At 43.0% G+C, this 24408-nt stretch overlaps 1 protein-coding gene and 2 non-coding genes across 3 annotated transcripts; 1 reads left to right on the forward strand and 2 right to left on the reverse strand.

The window, feature by feature from the left end:
- Positions 1–92, reverse strand: trnar-ucu (transfer RNA arginine (anticodon UCU)). Its single transcript is given in 2 exon segments — positions 1–36; positions 56–92. It is a non-coding gene; the product is annotated as a tRNA-Arg (tRNA).
- Positions 93–605: 513 nt separating this feature from the next.
- On the forward strand, positions 606–678 carry trnak-uuu (transfer RNA lysine (anticodon UUU)). The gene has a single exon. It is a non-coding gene; the product is annotated as a tRNA-Lys (tRNA).
- Positions 679–1950: 1272 nt separating this feature from the next.
- patl1 (PAT1 homolog 1, processing body mRNA decay factor) lies at positions 1951–24408 on the reverse strand. Its single transcript, XM_023988326.2, has 18 exons — positions 24312–24408; positions 22950–23052; positions 16800–17296; positions 16326–16406; positions 15875–16081; positions 15171–15278; positions 14741–14827; positions 10305–10507; positions 9959–10103; positions 8893–9010; positions 8491–8588; positions 5889–5948; positions 5309–5454; positions 3595–3754; positions 3303–3428; positions 3013–3104; positions 2534–2683; positions 1951–2130 (listed from the first exon to the last, which is right to left on the reverse strand). Exons 1-18 carry the CDS (start codon positions 24324–24326, stop codon positions 2109–2111), a joined length of 2418 nt encoding a protein of 805 aa, XP_023844094.1. The 5' UTR covers positions 24327–24408; the 3' UTR covers positions 1951–2108.

Raw genomic sequence — 24408 nt, forward strand, 5'->3', positions numbered from 1 at the left:
CGACTCCGGTGGGACTCGAACCCACAACCTTTGAATCACTCCTCAAGTGCTTGACTAGAAGTCCAATGCGCTATCCATTGCGCCACGGAGCCACCTGTTGATAGGTTACGCGCTAGCTGATATAACGTTGCGGCGTTCCGAAAAACCTTGCGTAGTAACGATGCTTTTGGCATAGCTTTTATGTGTACACTAGTTACTAACGTCACAATGGTCGCGTCATACGTAAAGCAAGACAAGTGTAGATTTCGAGTGMTGTTTTTGTGTACATACAATAAACAACTCAGTTCCACAAAAAAATTAAAATAATTGTCGAGTGCATTGTAAGTGATTAAAGTATACATTGAGTAACAAATGACATTTGCAGGTGGCCGAGATCTGAAACAGTTTTAAGTTTAGCTTGCCACAGACGAGTTTTGCAGTGAATGGAACAGAMAGGGACAGCTCTTTCGCATTGTCAATAGAGAAAGAATCACATGTTGTTTAGTGAAACAAGCGAATATGGCGCTAGCTGACATTGTAACTAAATGAACAGCTGGCCATGAGACAAGGTTGGAACAGAGGTTTAGAAATCGTTGAAATAACATACGTGTCTTTCTGAAGCCAGAGCCCGGATAGCTCAGTCGGTAGAGCATCAGACTTTTAATCTGAGGGTCCAGGGTTCAAGTCCCTGTTCGGGCGATGCTTTTAATATTTTTACCTGCTAAATATTGCTGGACAATTTCATTAGCTAGCTTGGCTTTTTTTGAGAACTTTGCACTCACAGGCACCTTAAATACCCCGCCTAAATTGTATTCTTTTACACTAATTCGTTGTATTCATAAGGTTTGTTTCTTATTTACCAGTTTGAAAGGCCTCCAAGCTGTAATTACGTAATAGAGCCAATAATAAATAGCAGTCTACTTTTACCGGATTTTATTGGAATATCACTTTCGGGGCACTCTGGTGAACGTTTCTCGATGTGGGGCTCATCTGGGCATTTCCCAAACATGCCCTAGGTGGAGACATTGACCATGTACTGTTTGTCTTTATGGGCTGACATAGGCCCCTTTTCAGTACACGACACACAGAAGCGCGCGACTTGGCTACATAAAGAAAGCCATCGCCATCGGCGACCATTCAACGCAGCCAATAATTACGTTTCTATTACTTCTTAACTAAATAACTTTTGAGTTCTCATAGGCTTACAATGTCGTTTTAACAGTCACTAAGGTTATATTTGGTGGTGATCTTTGCTAAATTATTTTGGATGTAGCAGTTGTTAGCTAGAACTCTAACGCTCATTGACATAGTCTGTAGCAAAAGTTAGCCCGAGACATTTTACTTGTTGAAGTTGACGTGTTTAAGTATAATGCAGTTGATTTGCAGGACATTCATACAAGCCTTAAAATTCAATTACAATCCAAAAGTTGTGTGAAATGAACTCATAAGTAACATGTAACGTTAGATGCATGCTTTTTTTGCAGCAGCAGTTCTATGAGAACTCCCGTCTTCTGCACCAAACTTACAGTAGTCACCCGAGTGTGGCAATGTTTGCAAACACAGAAAGTGGTCTATAGGCATCTTATTTCCAGCTTCTCTGATGGAAAAGTATTGCTATTTTTGGGAATCCTGCAACACAATCTCATCGATGCATGTGTAAGTGACACACTAACACAATATATGCAATTCAGCATTCCCTTCTATTCAAATCTATTTATAGTAGAGTGCATACATTTTCATGTGGCCTTTGTGGGAATCGAACCCACGACCCTGGCAGCTCCACCTTGTTGGTTGCTAGTCTTTCACAAATGAGATGAGTGAAACAAACCATCACAAAACAGTTGTATACAATAGAAATACTTTTAATTTKATGTTTTATCACAGGCATCAACGTTAACAAGATAATAAAAAAAAGCTGATTTTATTTTCTCTCAGTTCATAGCCCTCTCACTCACACACRCATCCCCATACACACMTAATGGACAAAGAAAAAACTGACAAGAGATTCTGCTGGATTAAAATCATCATCATCAACCCCAGTAGACATCCTACTCTCTTCTGCACACACACACATACAATAGTGCACGCACACACTTCAACTGGGGTTTTCTTGATGTCTGGAGTCACTTCTACCTGGACAATGCGGAGATCCTGAGAAAGACGGTAGGGAGGAGGGTTTATTGTGTGAAAGTAGTGAACAGATAGGGATACAAAAGTAAATATCAGGTTGTCAAAGAAGAAAGTGGTGTCCTAAATCCAATTCCTCCCATTCTACATTTTAGTCGTTTAGGAGACGCTCTTATCCGCTAGGCTAACTGCCGCCCTCATTCTTCCTGAAGTGTGTGTGACAGAGTTGAAATTCCACCTCCAACTGGGACGCAAACTGACAACCATCAGCACCTTACCACACAGTGTAATCAAAAAGCGGCAAGGCATTGTGCATGTGAACTTGTTCAACCCCCCCATGCTTTTCAAATCATTGAATGGGGAGGGAGGAACAGCACACTTCAGGGAGAATTGAAAGTGGGCTAAGGACACGTGAGACTGTACTCACTGTAACTTCTCCTGCAGCAGCTCCAGCCTCTGTCGGTCTACGTAGCGCGAGAAGAGAGAGAGCAGGTTGGGAGGGGTGAAGAGAGGAGGGGACAGGGACGAGGGGGGCACGTTGAGCAACTCCCTGGTCACAGAGAACACCAACTCTGTCCTGTGAGAGAGAAGCAAAAGGACACAGACAAGGTGGAGAGAGTTAGTACACTGCAACCACAATAAACTAACCTTAGTGTTTTGTCCATTAAAAAAAAATATGTATAGGTTTGTAGTTGCGGTGTGTGTTTCCAAACCCTGTCACTAAGTGGAGACATTGACCATGCATCGTTAGCTATTACTGGTACCTTGTTTTTAGCTTTCTGATGGAACAATACTAGCTAATATTGATAAATGTAAAATCTAACAACCATTTAAAATTTTGCATATCAAAAAACACACAGGTTTCCACACAGGTTTCTGAATTACTAAAAGGAGGGCTGTGCTCACCATCGATTGTCATCCATGAGTTGACAGTTAAGGTCGGAGCTTTGCATTCGCTCYCCTTCACTCAGGATCAGGTAAAGCAGCGTCACACCAAACTGGGAGGATGGAGAGAGGAGAAAAGGAAAGAGAGATGGTAGAAAAGGAGAGATGGGGACAGAAAGTGAGTGCCCTGACTTCATGCCATCATGGCCTTATTTATCATCATTGAACCTTAACCATCATCACTGCTGGACAGAGATAGGTGCACTATTTTGCATCATTCTAACAGCAGGCAGATTGCATAGTGCAGGTACCTTATTTTGCAACACTTTGGACAGTTGACCCTCGCTGCCTTGCAGCTCCTGCAGCAAGTCTGTGAGGGCGGCGCTAGATAGGGAAGAGATCACCACGGCAACGGGCTCCACCAACCAGCACAGCGCCTGGGGGAGATGGGATGAGCAATTATAGACCACTTATGACCATTATATACGTCTACGTAGGTGAGTCTGTCTSTGTGGGCTTGAGCATCTCATTGAGAACAATACATTTTTGCAATAAAGATCCGACGCTAACCAACTGTGTGTGTATGTGTGCACCTATCTATACCTGGTCCTGTTTGTCTTTCTTGGCCARGGCGGTCAGGTTCCGGGCAATCCCCATGACAACGGTGGCAGCCTGCAGCGGAGGCAGGAAAGGGATGAGCCTGGAGATGAGGCGCTTTCCCTTACGCACCGACATGATCAACAGACACTGCTCGTCACTCACTCTGCAGGATGGGGGGGGGGGGGACAGATGGAGGAGAAGGAGAGTGAGTCTGTGGTGAATATTAATGATGGGGGAAGCAAAGCTTTTCGGGACAATTAGGGTTTCCGCCAAATAGTGCCAGAGGGAAAAAAGTTGACTACCTGAAACTTAACAGTGAACATTAGTGACTGCTGGATCGCTGAGGGAGMGGTAGAGATGCAGGGTATGGGGGTCATGTCACCCCCTCTCCTCCCCCCTAATTCCAAATCATTCCCTAACCCCTTCACCCTAGGCGATCATGTACCGTTCAAAAGTTTGSGGTCACTTAAAAATGTCCTTGTTTTTGAAAGAAAAGCACATTTCTTGTCCATTAAAATAACAAATTGATTAGAAATACAGTGTAGACATTGTGAATGTTGTAAATGACTATTGTAGCTGGAAATGGCTAATTTTGAGTGGAATAGCTAAATAGGCATACAGAGGCCCATTATCAGCAACCACCACTCCTGTGTTCCAATGGCACGTTGTGTTAGCTAATCCAAGTTTATCATTTTAAAAGGCTAATTGATGATTAGAAAACCCTTTTGCAATTATGTTAGCACAGCTGAAAACTGTTGTGCTGATTGAAGCAATAAAACTGTCCTTCTTTAGACTAGTTTCCACCATATTTCTTACACCTAACATAACCCTTCAGATCTACACAAGTCTCTAGAGAGGAGCAGCTACGGGTCAATTTGGAATTCAGGGAGCCACGTTCCCCTCCATCCTTCCTCTCCCAGGCTCTGACGTTAACGATGGCCCGCTGCCCCGGGGCCAGTAAAAATGTGCCGGCCCAGTGGATCTCGTCAACTTCTCAGCGCATTTTTGCGTTCCAGTTCAACWTTTACATGCTCTGTYGCRGTCTTACTATCGAAAACTACACGTAAAATGATTGGCYGYTCATTCAAGGACCACCACACTCCCKCAAGTCACAACTGCTCGAGCAGAATAGGAGTTGATGCCTTCACACAGCACACGCGGGCTGTGTGCAAAGAGCAGCGCTCGTCAATCCACTCGTTGCGCTGATTTATTTTAAGGGAAGTGATTTACAAACGTAAACCTTCAATAGTGAACCTACTGCTGGCTGCTGATGATAGACTGTAAAAAGAAAGCTACAAAAAAAACACACCTAGCATTCGTTTTGACCAGCCTACTGGAGCTAGATAGATATCTATTTTCTGGAACGCATTAGTCTTAAAGGGGTAACGTCCTATTTTGAAATGTACATTTTTTTATTCTCAAACTGACATACTTTAGAAACAAAATTATTGCATCTAATACAATGTAATGACTTACATTTCCTAAATCGTATTACACAGCTTTTTCACACCATAATAACAATATGTAGCCTATTACTAGGTGAATATAGAGAGAAAGCATGCCAACCTCTAGGCCCTGCAAGACCTTAATGCATTTTAACCATCCCAAGTYCGGGGCCAAAAGATTTCTCACCTCGTCTTCCCACTCCTTCCCCTTGARGGAGCTGTAGAGTGTGGGTCTTGTCCCCCCCCTCACCTACCCCATCCCTCAGTCTCACCTGTCGTCCCACTCCTTCTCCTTGAGGGAGGCGTAGAGCTGCAGCGTGTGGGTTTTGTGCTGCTCCAGCAGGGCCTCTCTCTGCTCCTCCGGCGTCTGCATGAAGCGCTTCTCAAAGTCCTGCACCTCCAGCAGCAGACTGTACATCTGATGGAGAAAAAGAGAGAGCGGGAGGGAGATCGCGTTAGGGTCCCCAGAGTGCAAATCTCTCGAGAGTGTTTTAGGGGGATACCTGGTAACACGAAAAATAGTGCAGCGTTTCATAGAGAATATAGGTAGTAGTAACTGGTAACAAATGTGTAAAAAAATATAAAGATAGTTGCACACTATATACGCTCCCAATAATTTTATAGGCATCACTAACTTTAAGGCACATAGTACCTTCTTGTGTAACTAGCTAGCAGATACTAACACAAGATGGTTACAAAGAGATAATGGAGTGTCTACAGATATAATACATGTTAAGAGTGAGAGCACTGCAGGTGGTTCATAACAGGCAGAGGAAGTTCAAATCAAGGTAACATCATCAAAACAACCACAGAGCTGTAGAGACAGGTCATTCTCCCGTTCCTTGTCTTTACCTTCTCCACAGTGTAGAGGATCTGCCGTCTCTTATTCCACACCTGTTTCTCTCTCTTCTCCTGTGTGGGACAGAGGGAGCGGTTAGAGGTGTATAATAATGTACYTCTGCAGTGTTTCCCAACTGGGGGTATGTGTAACAAAAATGTGCAAAAAAAATTGAGGAATATATATTTTTATGTTCAAGTTATTTCAATCTTAATAGACAGGAAAACATTTACTGAGGTCACTGSTGTGGAATCTCTAGTTTATTTTATATTTATAGGCCTAYTTTTTAAACTTCGGTGCGCATTGCTCGGTCTCCCTGGCCTCGGTCCGCCTGTTGACCCTCTGCTCCACACTAGTGGCTCACCATTTCAGCTAACAGCTAGCTTTGAGTAGAAACTAGCTATGGCTCAATGGCTGAAACGCACTGTTTCAATCAGCAGTAGCAGCACTAGCGCCAGCTCAAGTGAACCCGTGGAAAAAAGAAAGTTCACAAGTCAAAGAAGCGTCAATTTCATGAACAGTATGTCCTCGTCGGTGTCACCTCCTGTAACCTCTGTGGCGACGTGCTCTCAAATAATAGCCTGAAACCAGCCCATTTACAACAGCACATCAGTACCAAGCCTCTTTCCTGTGTGGGTAAGACCAGAGTTTACGCTTTCCAAAGCGGTCAAAATTTAAGAGAAGTCGAGAAAAATGAAAGAAAGCGACCAAAGCATTGGAAAGGCTTCATATGCCATGTTGTTACTTGTGGCCAACTCAAAAAAGCCATTCACTATAGCCGAGGAGTTAATTTTGCCTGCTGCCGTTATCCTCACTGAAATTACGATCGATAAGACAGCAGCTGATGCACTGAAGACAGTATTATTGTCAGATAACAGTGTGCTGTAGAATCGATGGTATGGGCATTGATATTGTTGATCAAGTGGTGGGAAAGTTAAATTCCAGTTCATTTGAGCTGCAGTTAGATGAACGGACGGATGTCAGTGGGGAAGCACAGTTGATTTGCGTTTGTGAGATAGAGACATTYCGGAAATTAATGAGCACCTTCGGTCCGGTGAGAAGCTAACGGAGAGAACTACAGGATGAGTTTCACATTGACAGCTTTTCTCAGAAACCCTGTGAACATGTGTGCGCACGGATGTCGCRGCATCAATGACTGGGAAAGTGAAAGGATTAATTGCCCGCATAAAGTCAAGCCGGACGTTGAATTAAATCGCTATCATTCACTATCAAAAAAGGCAGTGAAAGTGATTCACTTTATCCAGTCCAGTCCCATGAATCCCCGACTGTTAGGAAAGCTCCGCGGTGACAGTGGGACTGAGTACCAGCAGCTTACTGCTTCACACCGACGTCCGTTGGCTATCCAGCGGGAAAACGCTACAGAAGCTTTTTGAGCTGCGGGCCAAAGTGATTTTCTGTCTGAGCCCTTGTGTCCGTGTTGGAGGGCACAGACTGTGTACCCCGCCTTGCTGATGTGTTCAGCAAACTGAACAACCTGCATCGAACTCGGCAAGGCAAAGACACACGCATTCTAAACACGTATGACAAAGTGTGTGGATTCATAAAGTAGACCAAACTCTGGGAGAGAAAGGTGAAGATGGGGATAGAAGCTGTTTCCAGCAGCTTGACACCTACTTAAAAAAAAATAAATAAAAATTAACAGGTGATGTTGACAGAGCTCCTATGGTGCAAATAGTAAGCTCACATTTAGCCAAACTAAATGAGTTCAACTCCTACTTCCCTGACATTGAAAACAAGTCTGCTAAACTTGACTGGGTGAGTAATCCTTTCATGACTGACAGTACCAACAACAGTCCTACCAGACTGCAGGAAAATCTTCTGTATGTGTCCTCAGACCGTGGCCTGAAGATGAGGTACTCAGAGACATGACTGTTCTGGTGTGAAGAAGGAAATGTACACAGAATGAACTGCTGCCCTTTGACTCTGCATGCTTATATGAAGTSAGATTTTCACCCATGACCCTAATCAAGACCACATACAAGAACAGACTCGACTTGGAGAAAATCCCGATCACTGCCGTTGCCACACGGCCCCCCAAGACTGACAAAGCTTATGAGTGAGAGACAGCGTAAACTTCCTCATTGACTGGAGAGTCTTCATGTGTCATACACAAGTCTATAAATACAGGTTACATGTATTGGGAGTATGTGTATAAAATGGGATCTTTGTATTTGTATAATTTATCTGGAAAAAATGTAAGAGTATTATTATACTAATACATAATCATTTGCAGTTAAAATGACAGACTAATATTGATATTCTACCTAATTTAGTCTATTTTACATCCAATCTTGGAATCACAGTGGTCGCACGTGCATAAGAGGGTACTTTAGGCAAGTTTTTTAGGGGTACAGTACCCAAAAATGATTGGGAACCACTCTACTACAATAGGACAACATTAGTTATTATGGCTGTCTCCATATCAATGCAGGAACAACTGACAGTATCATCTGGAGTAGCGAGACAAAAACAATATAATAAGAACAAAGCGTGATAAGGAACAGGGAACATACGTCAGATGCAAAACAGCAGGAGATAGAATGGCAGAACTCATGAGACACAGGAGTTTGGAGAGATTTGGTGTGTAGCAAGTACCTCATCATCAGTGCGACTGGTCACCACTGTGTCGATCATTTTCCTGGGGTTGTTGACGCTGGACACAGTCAGCTTACCCAGTGAGCCTGCAAACTGCACTGTGGGGGGGGAACGAGACACACGTATGTTACAGATACATCCTCAAAACACACAAAGGTGATGTGATGATTATTCATTTAAAATTAGACCTTGGTTAAAATAGTATTGGTTTTCTTTCTAATACTAGATTGAGCTTCCCTGGTGTAAAGTAACCAATGCAATAGTCCCGAAAGTGCTAACCCTGCCCATTTGGTACACCAGGTAGTGTGCCAAACGCCATTTAACTGAAACAAATATATACTATTTGATCCAGGTTATTGAACATGTATCATCCTAGTTTTCTAATAATGATTAATGCATTACCTGGTCTGTAGGTGTGTTCCAGCTTGGCCACCTGGGGGGTGATGAGTTTGGTGGTGTGCTCCTTCCTCACGCCGTCTCTGTCTCTCTCCTGCCTCTTCTCCATCTTCTCAAAGTAATTCTGCCGGCCAACACAAAATTGGCGTCCATTTATTTACACATCTGTGCATTTAATCCGCCAGGAACAACTACTGAAAAAGTTTCCTTATCATAGAAATCCAATAAAAATGTATTAGGGTAATCCATACTAAAACTATTTATTAACACTCAGTTAAAAAGGTGAAACTCTAACAAAGGCCAGTGAGACCTATCGGTCTCCAGAAGCAGGTGAACAGGGATTAGACTGAGGTAGACAGCCAAGTGGAACYAATAAAGGATCTGAATGACAGGATTGGAACAGTGGTTTCCCTGGCATACATCCTGATCTCGTTTATGACATGCTCCCTCCTTATTGGTCCATCTAGGCTGGTAGCGTTCAGATAGAAATACAATGTGTAGAACCAATGTGTAGAACCAACATGCTTTTCTGTCCATGTAAGGACTGGTGTCAGCTCCATAAATTACATGTTTATTTAATCCCATTCTAGGTTGGTCAGTAGGACAGAAGGTGATGGAACGATCTGATAGAAACAGACTGTGTAGAGCCGACATGCATCTCTGCAAGAGGTTGTGTCTGGTTTATAACTAACATTTCTATCCGCCTTGTTCAGAACCTCACACCCCCCTGAACACAACCCTGCACTGACCTGGGTCGTGTTCATTAGGGAACACCGTAGAAAAACGTTTTGCAACAAAATGACAACGAGCGTTAATTGGACCAAGTCTATGTAGTCATTCCCTGTTTCAACCCATTTTCTTCCATTGGTGCCTAGTGAATACAACACTCGCTCATGTTCATTAGGGCACACAGAATAAAAAATTAAAAAACGTTTTAAAAGATTTCGCACCAGAAAACAAAAACGGGTGTTACTTATTGGACCAAGTACTCATTCCGTTTCAGTCCATTTTGTTCCGTTTGGTGCCGAATGAACAGGACCGTGACTTTTTCCATTGACTTGGCTGTGCTAACCTGGTAGTAGTAGTCATCGAGGTAGGGATCAGTGCTCTGCAGCTGCATCATCTGGATCTTGGCCACCCACTCCTTCTCCCTCTGGGTCATCAAGTTACTATAGGGGTCCCTGCTCCGCCAGTCCCCCACACGCCCGCCACGCTCACTGGGGAGAGAGATGATAGGGGAGGCAAAGTGAGAAAGAGGCTCCACAGCTGCAGGTTAGTTGAATGTAATGCATTTGCAATTCAAGGAAATTTGTGAGGCAATTTATGGCAACGGTACTGTGGATGGATATGGAGGAGACATGTGGATGCTGGGACAACTCAAATTATTTACACACACACACACACTTCAGTCTACATACCCTCCTCTACTCTGCATCCTCTGGGTGAGCATGCGGCGGTGCTGGGGGTGCAGGTGCGTGGTGTTGTGTCGGATGATGGGACAGGGTATGTGGTTGTGGTGGGGACCCATCCTGTGGGGAGGGGGCTGGCCGAAGAAGGGCCTGAAGCCTCCGCCGCCAGGCAGCAACGGTGGGCCCTGACAGCCCCTGGGGAAGCCAGCAACCTGAGAGGGGGAGAAAGCGAGAGAAGGAATGAAAAAAAATAGATAGAGGAAAGGAAGGGAGGCTGGCATTGAATGTGTGTTGTGGAAATTCACCACTAAGGACTCAAACTCAACGTAAATGAATCAATCTTTATTATCACGCCAGGAGAAGTTCACAAACCCAATCCAAGCTTGATAAACTCTGAAAAGGTGTTTCCTTTCAGTCCTTATATACAAACAAGTTATATAAGCATGATTTCCATTATTCATTATTAACATTGGTTCCTGCATGTGACTGACAAGGCTTCTTCTCTTAACGGGGACCTTGAAACTGAGATACTCCTTTTGGTTCCCAGAGCAATGTTCTGGGCGTACTGCCAATTGGTCTGAGGTGGTCACAGTCACCTGCACCAACCAAAATAGAGTGAGAGGAGAATTCAATTCAAGGCTCTCTCTTCAGACAAAATGTTCCCCCACATGTGTTTATGCAAACACCCATTTTACATAACAGTATGTATACAAGTTCATAGATATGTTGTACATGTGAATCATTTTTGCTCATAGGGAGTGTGAATGGKGTGTATTCCCTACGCACCAAACGGAAGCAAAAGGTCTGAAATGGGGAGGGACCAAATTACCGCTGCCACAATTTTTGCTACGGTGTGCACTTATGAATGAATAAACCCCGGGGAGCCTAATTTGAGTGAGATGGCTCAAGGGGAGTGTATTCAGGTGTACAGATGAGAACACAGGTGAGTGTTTAGTCCAGTGGAGTTTAAATCAAATCATAGCATGTAAATCTTGGTGGGGCAAACTCCCAAAACATTTTTTTTTAGATGCATACCAGCAAAGCCACAACACAATATATTCATTGGACTATAACAGTGACAAACAGTACCCACAAACTGTTAGGGCCTAAATAAAGCTGTCTCAACACCTTACCACTGTTACACCTGGCTATCAGCAAAGCCTTGTCTGGCAGCGAAACAGTTCCTTCAGCCTCATTAGCTGATTTGGCTAACTTGCGTAAACAAATGTGGTTTCTACTGACAATTGAGATGTACAATGGCATAAAGGGGCGACGAGCGAATAAGAGGCAATCCGTCATTTCGATTAAGAAATTAATGAGCGAGCGACTACGGACGTAGTCAATATAACTATTTGTTCAGCACTTTTGAAATGTACTGCGACAGAATTCAGAACATGGGCCGTCCTTACAGTGTTCTCCCTGTACACCAAGTCAGAACCGTAGGATAAATAAAGGGGGCATATAAGCAGACAATGAAAACTCATACAATATTCGATGATGGCATTTCTCAAAAACAGGCTATAGGCTACATRTGCACCACCAAGTCAGAATAGTAGGCTAAATTATGAGGGGAAAGGGGACCAAATTATTAGGGTGAAGCACATGGGCTACTAACAGCGTACTACACAACATACACTTAGTATTACTTTCTTAGCTACAGCATGCATATCTTCCTGGCATATTGCATAATTTATGCAGCAGCATACAATACATTTGACTCACCTTGTTGTGCTCACTTGAACAGGAAGGTGGCACGGTGGTCCTTGGTGGGCAAATTATGTCATCAAAGTCTGGCATTCTCTGGACTTATGGTGCTTTCAAGACAACTGGGAACTCGGGAAAAAAATAGGTTGAATCATGATGTTAGTGCTCTTCAGGCCGAGCTCCAGAAAGAGGCCCGAGTTCCCGACTTGGAATTCCGAGTTGGATGACCGCTCAAAATGTATTTGCCCAGTGGGAACTCGTTTTTTCCGAGCTCCCAGTTGTCTTGAACTCACTGAAGCCTGAGATTTCCAGTTGTTTTGAAAGCGGCAGAAGTCATGTTGAATTGACAGCATGGCCAATGTTGAATGTTGTCCTTTGAAGCTTGGAAAACAGACCCTTAAACCCAGACTTGGACCACACATCCACTCCACTGAATAGCAGGCTAGTGATTGCTTTGCGATTTCCAACTTGTTGTGTAATCTTTATGTCCAGTTGCCGATGAGCACCGATACATTTGATCTATATTTACTCTTCAAATGACAAGGATTTGCCAGCAGGTTGTCGACTTGATTCATGATGACTGCTAGCTTGATAGCTATGATTTTGAAAGTATGATGTTGACATGATCAGTCCAATCAAAGGTACGGTAGATATAAAGTGATTTGACGTCATTTTATGTGGCCAATGACCTTGAGCCTTCTTGGGATAGGCACTTCTAATATACCTATTAGAGGTCGACCGATTAATCGGAATGGCCGATTTCAAGTTTTCATAACAATCGGAAATCGGGATTTTTGGACACCGATTTGGCCAAATGTATATATATTTATTTTTTTACACCTCTATTTAACTAGGCAAGTCAGTTAAGAACACGTTCTTATTTTCAATGACGGCCTAGGAACGGTGGGTTAACTGCCTTGTTGGGGCAGAACGACAGATTTTTTACCTTGTCAGCTCGGGGATTCAATCTTGCAACCTTACAGTTAACTAGTCCAACGCTCTAACCACCTGCCTCTCATTGCACTCCACGAGGAGCCCGCCTGTTACGTGAATGCAGTAAGAAGCCAAGGTAAGTTGCTAGCTAGCATTAAACTTATCTTATAAAAAACAATCAATCATCACTAGTTGATGATATTACTAGTTTATCTAGCGTGTCCTGCGTTGCATATATCGATGAGGTGCGCATTCGCGGGAAAAGGACTATCGTTGCTCCAACGTGTACCTAACCATAAACATCAATGCCTTTCTTAAAATCAATACACAGAAGTATATCTTTTTAAACCAGCATATTTAGCTAAAAGAAATCCTGGTTAGCAGGCAATATTAACCAGGTGAAATTGTGTCACTTCTCTTGCGTTCATTGCACGCAGAGTCAGGCTATATGCGATAATAATAAACGTTTTGTTTTCGAAATGATAGTTTCTGGATTCGACCATATTAATGACCAAAGGCTCGTATTTTTGTGTCATGTTATAATTAAGTCTATGATTTGATAGAGCAGTCTGACTGAGCGATGGTAGGCAGCAGCAGGCTCGTAAGCATTCATTCAAACAGCACTTTCGTGCGTTTTGCCAGCAGCTTTTCACTGTGATTCAAGCATTGCGCTGTTTATGACTTCAAGCCTATCAAGTCCCGAGATTAGGCTGGTGTAACCAATGTGAAATGGCTAGCTAGTTAGCAGGGTGCACGCTAATAGCGTTTCAAACGTCACTCGCTCTGAGACTTGGAGTAGTTGTTCCCCTTGCTCTGCATGGGTAACGCTGCTTCGAAGGTGGCTGTTATCTACGTGTTCCTGGTTCGAGCCCAGGTAGGAGCGAGGAGAGGGACGGAAGCTATACTGTTACACTGGCAATACTAAAGTGCCTATAAGAACATCCAATAGTCAAAGGGTATATGGAATACAAATCGTATAGAGCGAAATAGTCCTATAAATACTATATTAACTACAACCTAAAACATCTTACCTTGGAATATTGAAGTCTCATGTTAAAAGGAACCACCAGCTTTCATATGTTCTCATGTTCTGAGCAAGGAACTTAAACGTTAGCTTTCTTACATGGCACATATTGCACTTTTACTTTCTTCTCCAACACTTTGTTTTTGCATTATTTAAACCAAATTGAACATGTTACATTATTTATTTGAGGCAAAATTGATTTATTGATGTATTATATTAAGTTAAAATAAGTGTTCATTCAGTATTGTTGTAATTGTCATTATTACAAAATATATTTTTTTATTTTTWATTAAAAAAAATTAAGTTAAAAAATTGTCCGATTAACCGGTATCGGCTTTTTTGGGTCCTCCAATAATCGGTATCGCCGTTGAAAAATCATTATCGGTCGACCTCTAGTACCTATGGCAGCATCCAAGGGGCTTGAATTTTCAAGCTGTCCCCATAGATTTTGTAGTGACATAGTGTCTCCATGAGTGACAGAACACTGAGCCAATCACGGCGCAACGAGAGAACATTACCAACCCCTACGCTCCATATTTTCCGCTGGCTGCCCCACCACAACAGAAAGCACTAAGTTAGGCAGAAACACCAGCATTTTGGAGTTGCCTTACTCAAGAAAGGAAAAAAAGAGACAATGTTTGTATGCAGCTTTATTAACTCAATGATATATATATWTTTTTTTACATTGTTTGCAAACTGATATGCGACACATTAATGCCAAAACAACACGCTAAACTCTGCCCCACCTGACCTGAATGACGGGTCACCACTGGTTGAGTCTCACCTGAGAGTTGAGCATCTGCGCACGTTGGATCTGGGACAGAACGGGGCCCACGCCGGCCGGGAACGGAGGACGACACAGAGGAGAGTTCTAACACAGACAGAGAGAGAATCCAACTCAGAACCAACACTGACCAGGAACCTGCATCTGCAGTGAGCTAGAGAGTCCATCCATGAGCCAAGTTATTCAGCCAAAACCAAGGTAGCTGCTACGGAATAATTCATATTTTGTATTTATTTATTTATATATCCACCCTCACGGAAGTAACTGACCATGAAAAGTCAACCCTCATTCAACAATTGGTCAAAAACACCACAACAGTTCAGACAACCCAAATAAAACTTTACACTCCTCAACGTCACATGCCCCACCAAATAAAGCAAGGGAGGACCGGAGAGCTAGTCTAATGAGAGAGGGAGGTAGGGGGACTCACAGCCATGTTTAAGAGGGTGTTGGGGGAGATGCGCTCAGGGAAAGAAGGGGGGTAGCGGTGCTGGTGGTGGACCGGGGCTCGCACATGAACGGTGGTGGGGTGGTGGATCTGCAACAGACACAGGAGAGGGACTCAATACAACTAATTTGCCTATAACTGTACACAGATAGAGGGTTAACTCTGGCTTTCAACAGATAGGATGAGAGTAGAGGCAGAAACAGGATGATAACCAATCACTAATAGTATAATACAGTGGTTTCAAACTCCATGTCCGTGGGCCTCCATAGTGTGACTCAGGGACCAGATGTGACACGTGAACCGGAAGTTTGAGACCACTGGTCTAATAACTATGAAAGGGAAAGGGGGATACCTAGTCAGTTGTACAACTGAATACATTCAACTGAAATGTGTCTTGCACATTTAACCCAACCCCCCTTCGGCGCCCGGGGAACACTGCCTTGCTCAGGGGCAGAATGACATTTTTACCTTGTCAGCTCAGGGATTCAATCCAGCAACCTTTCGGTTACTGTCCTAACACTATAACAGTAGTTACTTCTGCAGAATAATACCATGTTAAAGAAAACTACATTGAGAAGGGCAAATAACTATTTTAAATATAAGTGGGAGTATTTTGCATACAGAGAGATGAGATAACAGTCCATAATGATTACTAAAACGAGGAAGGGCAGAATTCTCTCACTGACCTGCTGCTGATGATTCATAGCATGACTCATCGGCTGCTTGGGCGGAGTCCCGATAGGCACAGCCCTCACTGGTGGGCTTCCAATCACGGGAGAGGACGAGCGAGGCGGGGGGGCCCTTTCCGACAAGTCCCGCCCATCCTCGATCATAACTGGCGGAGGCCGATTGGGCAGCCCCACCTCTTTGATGATGGACAAAAGTGGACTGTCCTGGAAAGAAGAGAATTTAACTTTTAGATCGAAGTCTACAATCAATAATTAATAAAATTGCTTTAAACAAACCTGTTAAGTCATTCAGAGTGCAAATGTGCCAGCTATATAGTTTTTCATGTACAGTACAGGGCCACATTCAGCAAGGCACAACGTAGCTAAACTGTTTGCAACCGAGAAGCAGTGTTCTTATTTGACAAATTCAGGAAGTACATCTCTGTTACAAAACAGGCAGGTGTCTTACCTCCATTTGAGTGATTAGCCCAGGGGTGACACTCACAGGCCCAAATCCCATGTTGTTCTCCCAGATATTGTGTGAGTTCATCTGAAAGAGAGAGGCAGAGGAAGAGAAAGTGTCAGAAGGCGCCGCTCCACTAGCGATGCATAATATTCGTCCTTCATTGAACCAGCACATCTTTCCTTCTCCAAACCCTATAACGTAGTTCTGCAGCATATAGAGCTACAGAATTCTAGATCAGTGGTTCCCAAACCTCTCCTTTGGGACCCCCAGACATTTCAAAATGATGACGTAACCAGCTCACCTTATTCACCTAGTCAAGACCTTTATTTAGTTGACAAGTTGAATCCGGTGTGCTTAACTCTGGCATAGATCAAATACATGGAAGGGCTGGGGGTCCCCAGGAGAGGTTAGAAAACCACTGCACAAGACACATTGATCTGCAGCGTTACTACAGTAGAGTATACTACATTGTCTCACCTGTGGCATGGGGGCCCCCCCTCGGCGTAGGAGGTGCTGATGCTGCTGGTAGCTAAGCAGGGAGGGATGCAGTGGGCCCGGGGGCAGCCCCGACAGGGTCAGCTGGTGGTGGGAAGGGAGCTGGGAGGGGTGGTGGTGCTGCTGGGGCATGGAAGGGGGAGGAGGGAGACCAGTGGACCGGTCACCAGGCCCGGCTGGACCACCCACGCTGGCGATGGCCGGGTCTGCCCCAAGAATCAACATGGCAAGGGACTCGGCTAAGTCACCTCCCCCCATCTCCTCCAGGCCCAGAGGGGGCATCGAAGAGAGGGAGTGATGTGGTGGGGGGAGGGATGACGGGTGGGGGACGCGACTGGCAGGAGGAGGGAGTTGAACGGTGGAGGAGTCTCCTCCCATTCCCCTCATCCCTAGTCCCCCTAGACCCAAACCTCCGAGTCCGTCGTTCTTTCGTTCTTCGAGCTCTGCGAGCCGCTTGTGCTCCTCCTGCCAGTCATCATCTGTAGGAGGTAATAAGTAATTCCATTATTACAGGTGTCATCCAGGTAATAAAGACTGACTGACAACGGGGGATTTTAACTGAGAATGGTAACGTGAGCGATGAGATGAAGGACAATATTTATATTGAACCTTGGGTGCAGGTGTGTTTCTGCTTTAGGCAATTCCTTTGTCACAACAGAGATTTTACCATGACCACAGCACTGAAGCTAGCTAAAGCAGAAACAGACATGCATATCCTTGGCTCCCGAGTGGCGCAGCGGTCTAAAGCACTGCATCTCAGTGCAAGAGGCATCACTACAGTCCATGGTTCGAATCCAGGCTGTATCACATCCGGGCCGTGATTGGGAGTCCCTGAGGGGAGCGCACACCTGGCCCAGCGTCGTGTGGGTTTGGCGGTCATTGTAAATAAGAATTTGTTCTGAACTGACTTGCCTAGTTAAATAAAGGTTCAATTAAATTACAACAAATCCTGCATGTACTGTATGCACGAAAGGCTTGGATATTTGTTGCAGAGTGTAAATGATGCTTTCGTGGAAGGTACGTACACCCTTGTACACATATTTCCATGTAGGCCTATTTGGCGGCGAAACTTAAGCGAACTGTAGCCTATTGCCTGTTCCTGAGTCTAATATTTTTTTCAAAATTGAAACAATGTGTCTGCTTTTCATTAAATCATATATAGCTGTTCTTAATATGGCCTAAGTTAAGTGTTCATTTGGCCAGAATATTATATACAGGCTACAACATACCATATTTTGATCAGTTATGAAAATACAACAGTTCAAGCAGAAAAAAATTAAGGTTAAAGGCCGACATTTCGACGTTTTAATTTTTAAAGAAAGACTCATGACTATAGAAATGGAAACATTGTGATTTTAGAGACAAAGTATCAATAACCTATGTTTAAGGGGACTACAACATTCAATCTGTTACTGGGCTCTCACCATCAGGTTAATCACATAATTCAAATTAAATCAAGTCACATGCACAATTTGATTGCGCACCATTTGTTCATCGACATCAAAGGAGACACACATTGGTTCTAACAAGAATAAATTTAGGACAAAAACTTTGTCTTGACATTTCATAACCGGATTACCAGATCATTTTGTTTATAAGCCCACTAGACAACTCATTCGTTGTCATTCTAAATGTCCTGAGTAATGTAAAGGAAAATACCGCGGGGTGTGGCGCAATAGCCTACACAATTGCACACAGTGGACTAGGCGACACACAGAAGCACATGAAAACAACCAGCAACCGTTAAGCGCACCGTCAGAACGTTGTCCCGCTGATAGCACCTCAGGTTTCCATGGGCTTCTTATCGGCCAATTGATAGACTTTCCATATTGGTTCCGATCACTAGTAGCCTAATAACACTCCTCCAATCTATAGAGAGACATCCAGTATGTTGCTGACAAACAGCATGTTCAAGGCCCTCAAGCGATTTGGCCCGAGTAAGCCGCTGTCCAGAATATCTAATATAGTCAAAACAGAAAATGAATCAATCTGCACAGCGCCTTACTATGCAACGTATAGACTTATGCGGTTTGAGTCTACGTTTCAAGGAAATAATATTGTAGGCCTAGTTTTATTATATTGATCATTTGATTCTAGAGCAAATTGAAATAAAATGGTATAAAAAAGGTTGCAAGAGCTTTGTTTTTTGCTATTGAAATGTATTTGTCATGTAGCCTAGGTTTATTTGTTATTAGCATGTTTACAGATTAGATTGTTCAAGTAAACTGTCCAACCCAGTAGGATTTATTCTGTCAACACCGTAGAAACTGGATAGAAGCCTAGCTATAGTAAGCCCAAAGGCAGGTTTAAACCAGTTCCCCAGCCAGCTGTTCTACGCACACTAAATCACAACCTTTCCATTTCTATAGGCTAGCTAGTTATGTTACAGAGTGTCTGCTTAAAAAAAAAGAAAAAAAAGTTGGCCTTTAACCATCCAAACATTTCACACGATATTCTGCCCATATGAACACGTTTATTTTAGGGCATAAGTGAACCAATTTCGGTAGACTATATATACACACTACGCACAATATTCTGACTTGATCAATCGCATGCAGCTCAGATTCTTTTCTTTATAGACAATGAAGAGATACCAATGTGTGAAATAATAGTCATATTAGAGGTCGACCGATTAATCGGAATGGCCGATTAATTAGGGCCGATTTCACGTTTTCATAACAATCGGAAATCAGCATTTTCGGATGCTGATTTTGCCCCCCAAWTTTTTTTTACACCTTAATTTAACTAGGCAAGTCAGTTAAGAACACATCCTTATTTTCAATGACGGCCTAGGTACGGTGGGTTAACTGCCATATTCAGATTTTTACCTTGTCAGCTCAGGGATTCAATCTTGCAACCTTACCGTTAACTACGCTCTAACCACCTGCCTCACGAGGAGCCTGTCTGTTACTCGAATGCAGTAAGAAGCCAAGGTAAGTTGCTAGCTAGCATTAAACTTATCTTATAAAAAACAATACATCAATCACAATCACTAGTTATAACTACATATGGTTGATGATATTACTAGTTTATCTAGCGTGTCCTGCGTTGCATATAATCGATGCGGTGCGCATTCGCGAAAAAGGACTGTCGTTACTCCAACGTGTACCTAACCATAAACATCAATGCCTTTCTTAAAATCAATACACAGAAGTATATATTTTTTAAACCTGCATATTTAGCTAAAAGAAATCCAGGTTAGCAGGCAATATTAACCAGGTGAAATTGTGTCACTTCTCTTGCGTTCATTGCACGCAGTCAGGGTATATGCAACAGTTTGGGCCGCCTGGCTCATTGCAAACTAATTTGCTAGAATTCTACGTAATTATGACATAACATTGAAGGTTGTGTAATGTAACAGGAATATTTAGACTTATGGATGCCGCCCGTTAGATAAAATACGGAACGGTTCCGTATTTCACTGAAAGAATTAACGTTTTGTTTTCGAAATGATAGTTTCCGGATTCGACCATATTAATGACCCAAGGTTTGTATTTCTGTGTGTTATTATGTTATAATTAAGTCTATGATTTGATAGAGCAGTCTGACAGCGATGGTAGGCACCAGCAGGCTCGTAAGCATTCATTCAAACAGCACTTTCGTGCGTTTTGCCAGCAGCTCTTCGCAATGCTTCAAGCATTGCGCTGTTTATGACTTCAAGCCTATCAACTCCCGAGATTAGGCTGGTGTAACCGATGTGAAATGGCTAGCTAGTTAGCAGGGTGCGCGCTAATAGCGTTTCAAACGTCACTCGCTCTGAGACTTGGAGTAGTTGTTCCCCTTGTTCTGCATGGGTAACGCTGCTTCGAGGGTGGCTGTTGTCGATGTGTTCCTGGTTCGAGCCCAGGTAGCGGCGAGGAGAGGGATGGAAGCTATACTCTTACACTGGCAATACTAAAGTGCCTATAAGAACGTCCAATAGTCAAAGGTATATGGAATACAAATCGTATAGAGAGAAGTAGTCCTATAATTACTATAATAACTACAACCTAAAACTTCTTACCTGGGAATATTGAAGACTCATGTTAAAAGGAACCACCAGCTTTCATATGTTCTCATGTTCTGAGCAAGGAACTTAAACGTTAGCTTTCATACATGGCACAAATTGCACTTTTACTTTCTTCTCCAACACTGTTTTTGCATTATTTAAACCAAATTGAACATGTTACATTATTTATTTGAGGCTAAATTGATTTTATTGATGTATTATATTAAGTTAAAATAAGTGTTCATTCAGTACTGTCGTAATTGTCATTATTACATATATATATATATATATATATATTTTTTTTTTATAAATCGGCCGATTAATCGCTATCGGCTTTTTTTGGTCCTCCCAATAAATCGGTATCACTTAAACGTTAACACACACACGGGCCCGGGCGAAAGAGTTGCCGACAAAGGAGTTTGCTTCTGCTGCAGAATAGAACACGTTGGAGCTTCAGTAAATGATAACGTCTTCTGTGCCTTTGTCATTCAGAACGAGAAGAGTTTGTGGTTGGCTTAGTCTTTCATGCCACCAAACGACCGACAGACACAGACAGACATAGCTAAGCTAACCATATGCCTTGCATTCTGACAGTCTCAAAACAGTAGGGCTCACCCCATTTACTCAACTGGTCGATTGTTTGGTCAATCGGCTGTTGGTCGACCAAGATGTTTTTGGTTGAGCAGACAAAAAAAAATAAAAAATATGGCATGGGACATTGTCTGATTCATGCCTGTCTCAGTGGACTAATCCATTGCGGAGGTCGCCGGGATGGCACACCAGTATCACCAGTAGTACATTTACCGTTAGTAACCATCATTCTAAACAACAATGTTTATGTTTGGTTACAGTAATTTCTGTTAATGCATTCAATATATTATTATTACAGTCTGCGGACCGCACAACCTAGGAAAAACTTGTGAGGAACAAGTTGTTTTATTCAGTGGTCGTTTGTTTGTAGCGCTCCTGTCAATGTTGAGTAAGGACACGTACCCGGTTATACATTGAAGTAGGCCTAGGCTACCTGGTCTGTGCCTAAATGTAGGCCTATAAAATGTGCCCATTTGGGGATCTGATAGCATTTCTGATTATCGTAACTCACCACCACTGTGGAACATCAAACAGCAAGTAAAYAAAGTCTGTTTTTACATCCATTGAGAATGACAATAGTTCTCCAACGTAGCCCATTTCAAAAATCTTTCCAGCTCTCTCCCCCTTTYGATAACCACTCAACATGAAAGGGGGAAAGAAATTGACTGCTCCGGTGGAAACGTCATAAAATAAGCCTACCCGATTACTTCTTATTCCTTGTGCATGTTCAGAGCAGGAAACTCTGAGGGTCCAGAATATTTTATTCAATGTTGCAAGTTTGCTAGTGCCAGCTTCAGGTCAACCCAAGTTAATACAATGTTTCAAGTTCGTTGGAGACAGGCCATGTGTAGCCAATGTGATTTATAGGAGATATATTTTGATCAGGATATTTTCTACCTGCTGGCTGCAATGTTTTTATTTGTTGGCTTCATCTAGGCTATTTTTTACAATGGCAATAGAAGTTACTTTTAGAATTTTGATTAATSACATGATAATGACTGAGATATGAAGACTATTATAAATTAAATATATAAAAAAATCATAACTGGCACTCAGATCGGTAGAAATGGCAAGATAAATTGAAACCCCCAAATGGAAAAGGTTGCCGACCGCTGGTGTAGCCTATTAGCAGCGGAACAGCAGAATCAGCTTAGGCTAGCCGCAGCTGGAGGAAGAGGGTCAGGAACTGTCACCCCCCCCCAGGGGGCTCAAAGCATTAGACAAACTCAGTAGCMTACATATAGTTGATTTTATTGATTGGTCGAAGGAACAGACGACTAGGTCGACCAAGATTTTTTGTTGTTGTCGGAGACAGTCCTTCAAAAACATACAACTTTACAATGCGTGAACTTCCTATTCTTTATGGGCTTGTTTCTCAAACATAGCTTTCGAGAAAGTTACTCTCCAAATGTTTCCAAAACTGTATTGTGTGCGAGGTGTATTTGCGATTAGACAGAGGGCATTTCCCTAACAAGGCTAAAGGGGACGTCCAATGGCCCAAGGTTATTATAGTCTTGGATGTTTTAGTCGGGTGACGGGCAATTGTGACTCACCGATGGCTCCATCTCCGAAGGTGTCGTCATTAAACTGGTCAATCTCATCTTCTTCTTCTACCAGCCCCTCCCCCTTCTCCAGGGTACAATCTTCATCAAGGGACTGGAGGGAGAGAGAAATTAAAGGAAGTAAGGAGTTAGGGATGAGAGAAAGGAAGGCGGGAGAGAGAGAGGAAGGCAGGTGAGAGAGGAAGGCGGGTAAGAGAGATAGGAGCGAGAAATATGGATGGATGACAGAGAGGATATGAGAGCAACAAGAGATGTAGATAAACGGGATATTGACTGTTGTGTACGGGAGAGGGTTTGGTGAGATCATCAAGAAATGGAAAGATTTAAGAAACAAGTCGAGTATGTTGTTTTTCGTCAAGAAAAATATTTTATTTAAACAATGTCAGAAATGGGATTTCAGATAGTTATATTCTGGTCAGATTTTCAGATTTCTTAGCAAGCTCCTCAAGCAGACTGACCTTATCCGCAGATATGGCTCTGAGCACAATATTACAGATTTCCCTCAATTTGATAGCGAATTATTAGAACCCTGTAGAAATACTACTGTGACTATTTCGAGAACCCACGTGGATGGGGAGGTCAATTTTACCAGCTAACGTTAGTTAGATCCACAACAAGATTGATTGATGCCACTAGTTTAGAAGGTGGTAGCCCAAGATGTAACGTTACTGCTAAAAAGTTAGACGCTAAAGCTATGAAAATGCTAGTTTAGAAGATGTGGAAAAGAACAGTTCAGCATTTCACAGGCAGAGTGATCCATGTCATCTTTACCAATCGACTTACTTGTCAACAATTACTTGTATTTCCATTACAAAGAAGTGGCATAGCTAATATACTTCTGAACCTGTTACTGTACAGTCAAACATGGCCATCTATCTAGCCATCTTATCCCCTATCAAGACAATGTTTCCAAGCCAAGATAGCTTAACAGAAAAGCTAGTTAGCTAACGTTAGCAGGAAAGGCTACGCAAACTAGCTAGCTAATTACATCACACGGTATCCAAGTCGATAGTATCGAACTTGGCACATCCACTCAAACAATTCCACCATTCTTTAGTGTTTGACTTTTACGGAAGAAAAAAAAAGAAGWAAAGCCACATAATAGCCACATAAAAGCCATGACCATACTCAGTTCACTGGAAACACAGCAGGCCCGTGATGGGCGGGGGACAATATGCCAGGGAAAGCCTGGTGCTTGGTAGGCCGCACGGAGGAATTTTATCAACGGAGTCGATAAACAAAACCCAAAATATCCCAGAAAATTGCCGTATTGGCCACATTTCAACTCGTCTTGTGGGAACGCTAGCTAAAATGTCTACAGAAATTGCCAGACGTAATATAAACACTGCTCACCTGAAAACGGAACATGTATCTTTAGTCCGTGAAAGGTACAATTCTCCCAAGTGTCTCTTGAGGAAGGCTGCGCGCAAATTACGCAGGTTCGCGTGAG

The sequence above is a fragment of the Salvelinus sp. IW2-2015 genome, linkage group LG1 (genome assembly GCF_002910315.2).
Source record: "Salvelinus sp. IW2-2015 linkage group LG1, ASM291031v2, whole genome shotgun sequence".
NCBI lineage: Eukaryota > Metazoa > Chordata > Actinopteri > Salmoniformes > Salmonidae > Salvelinus > Salvelinus sp. IW2-2015.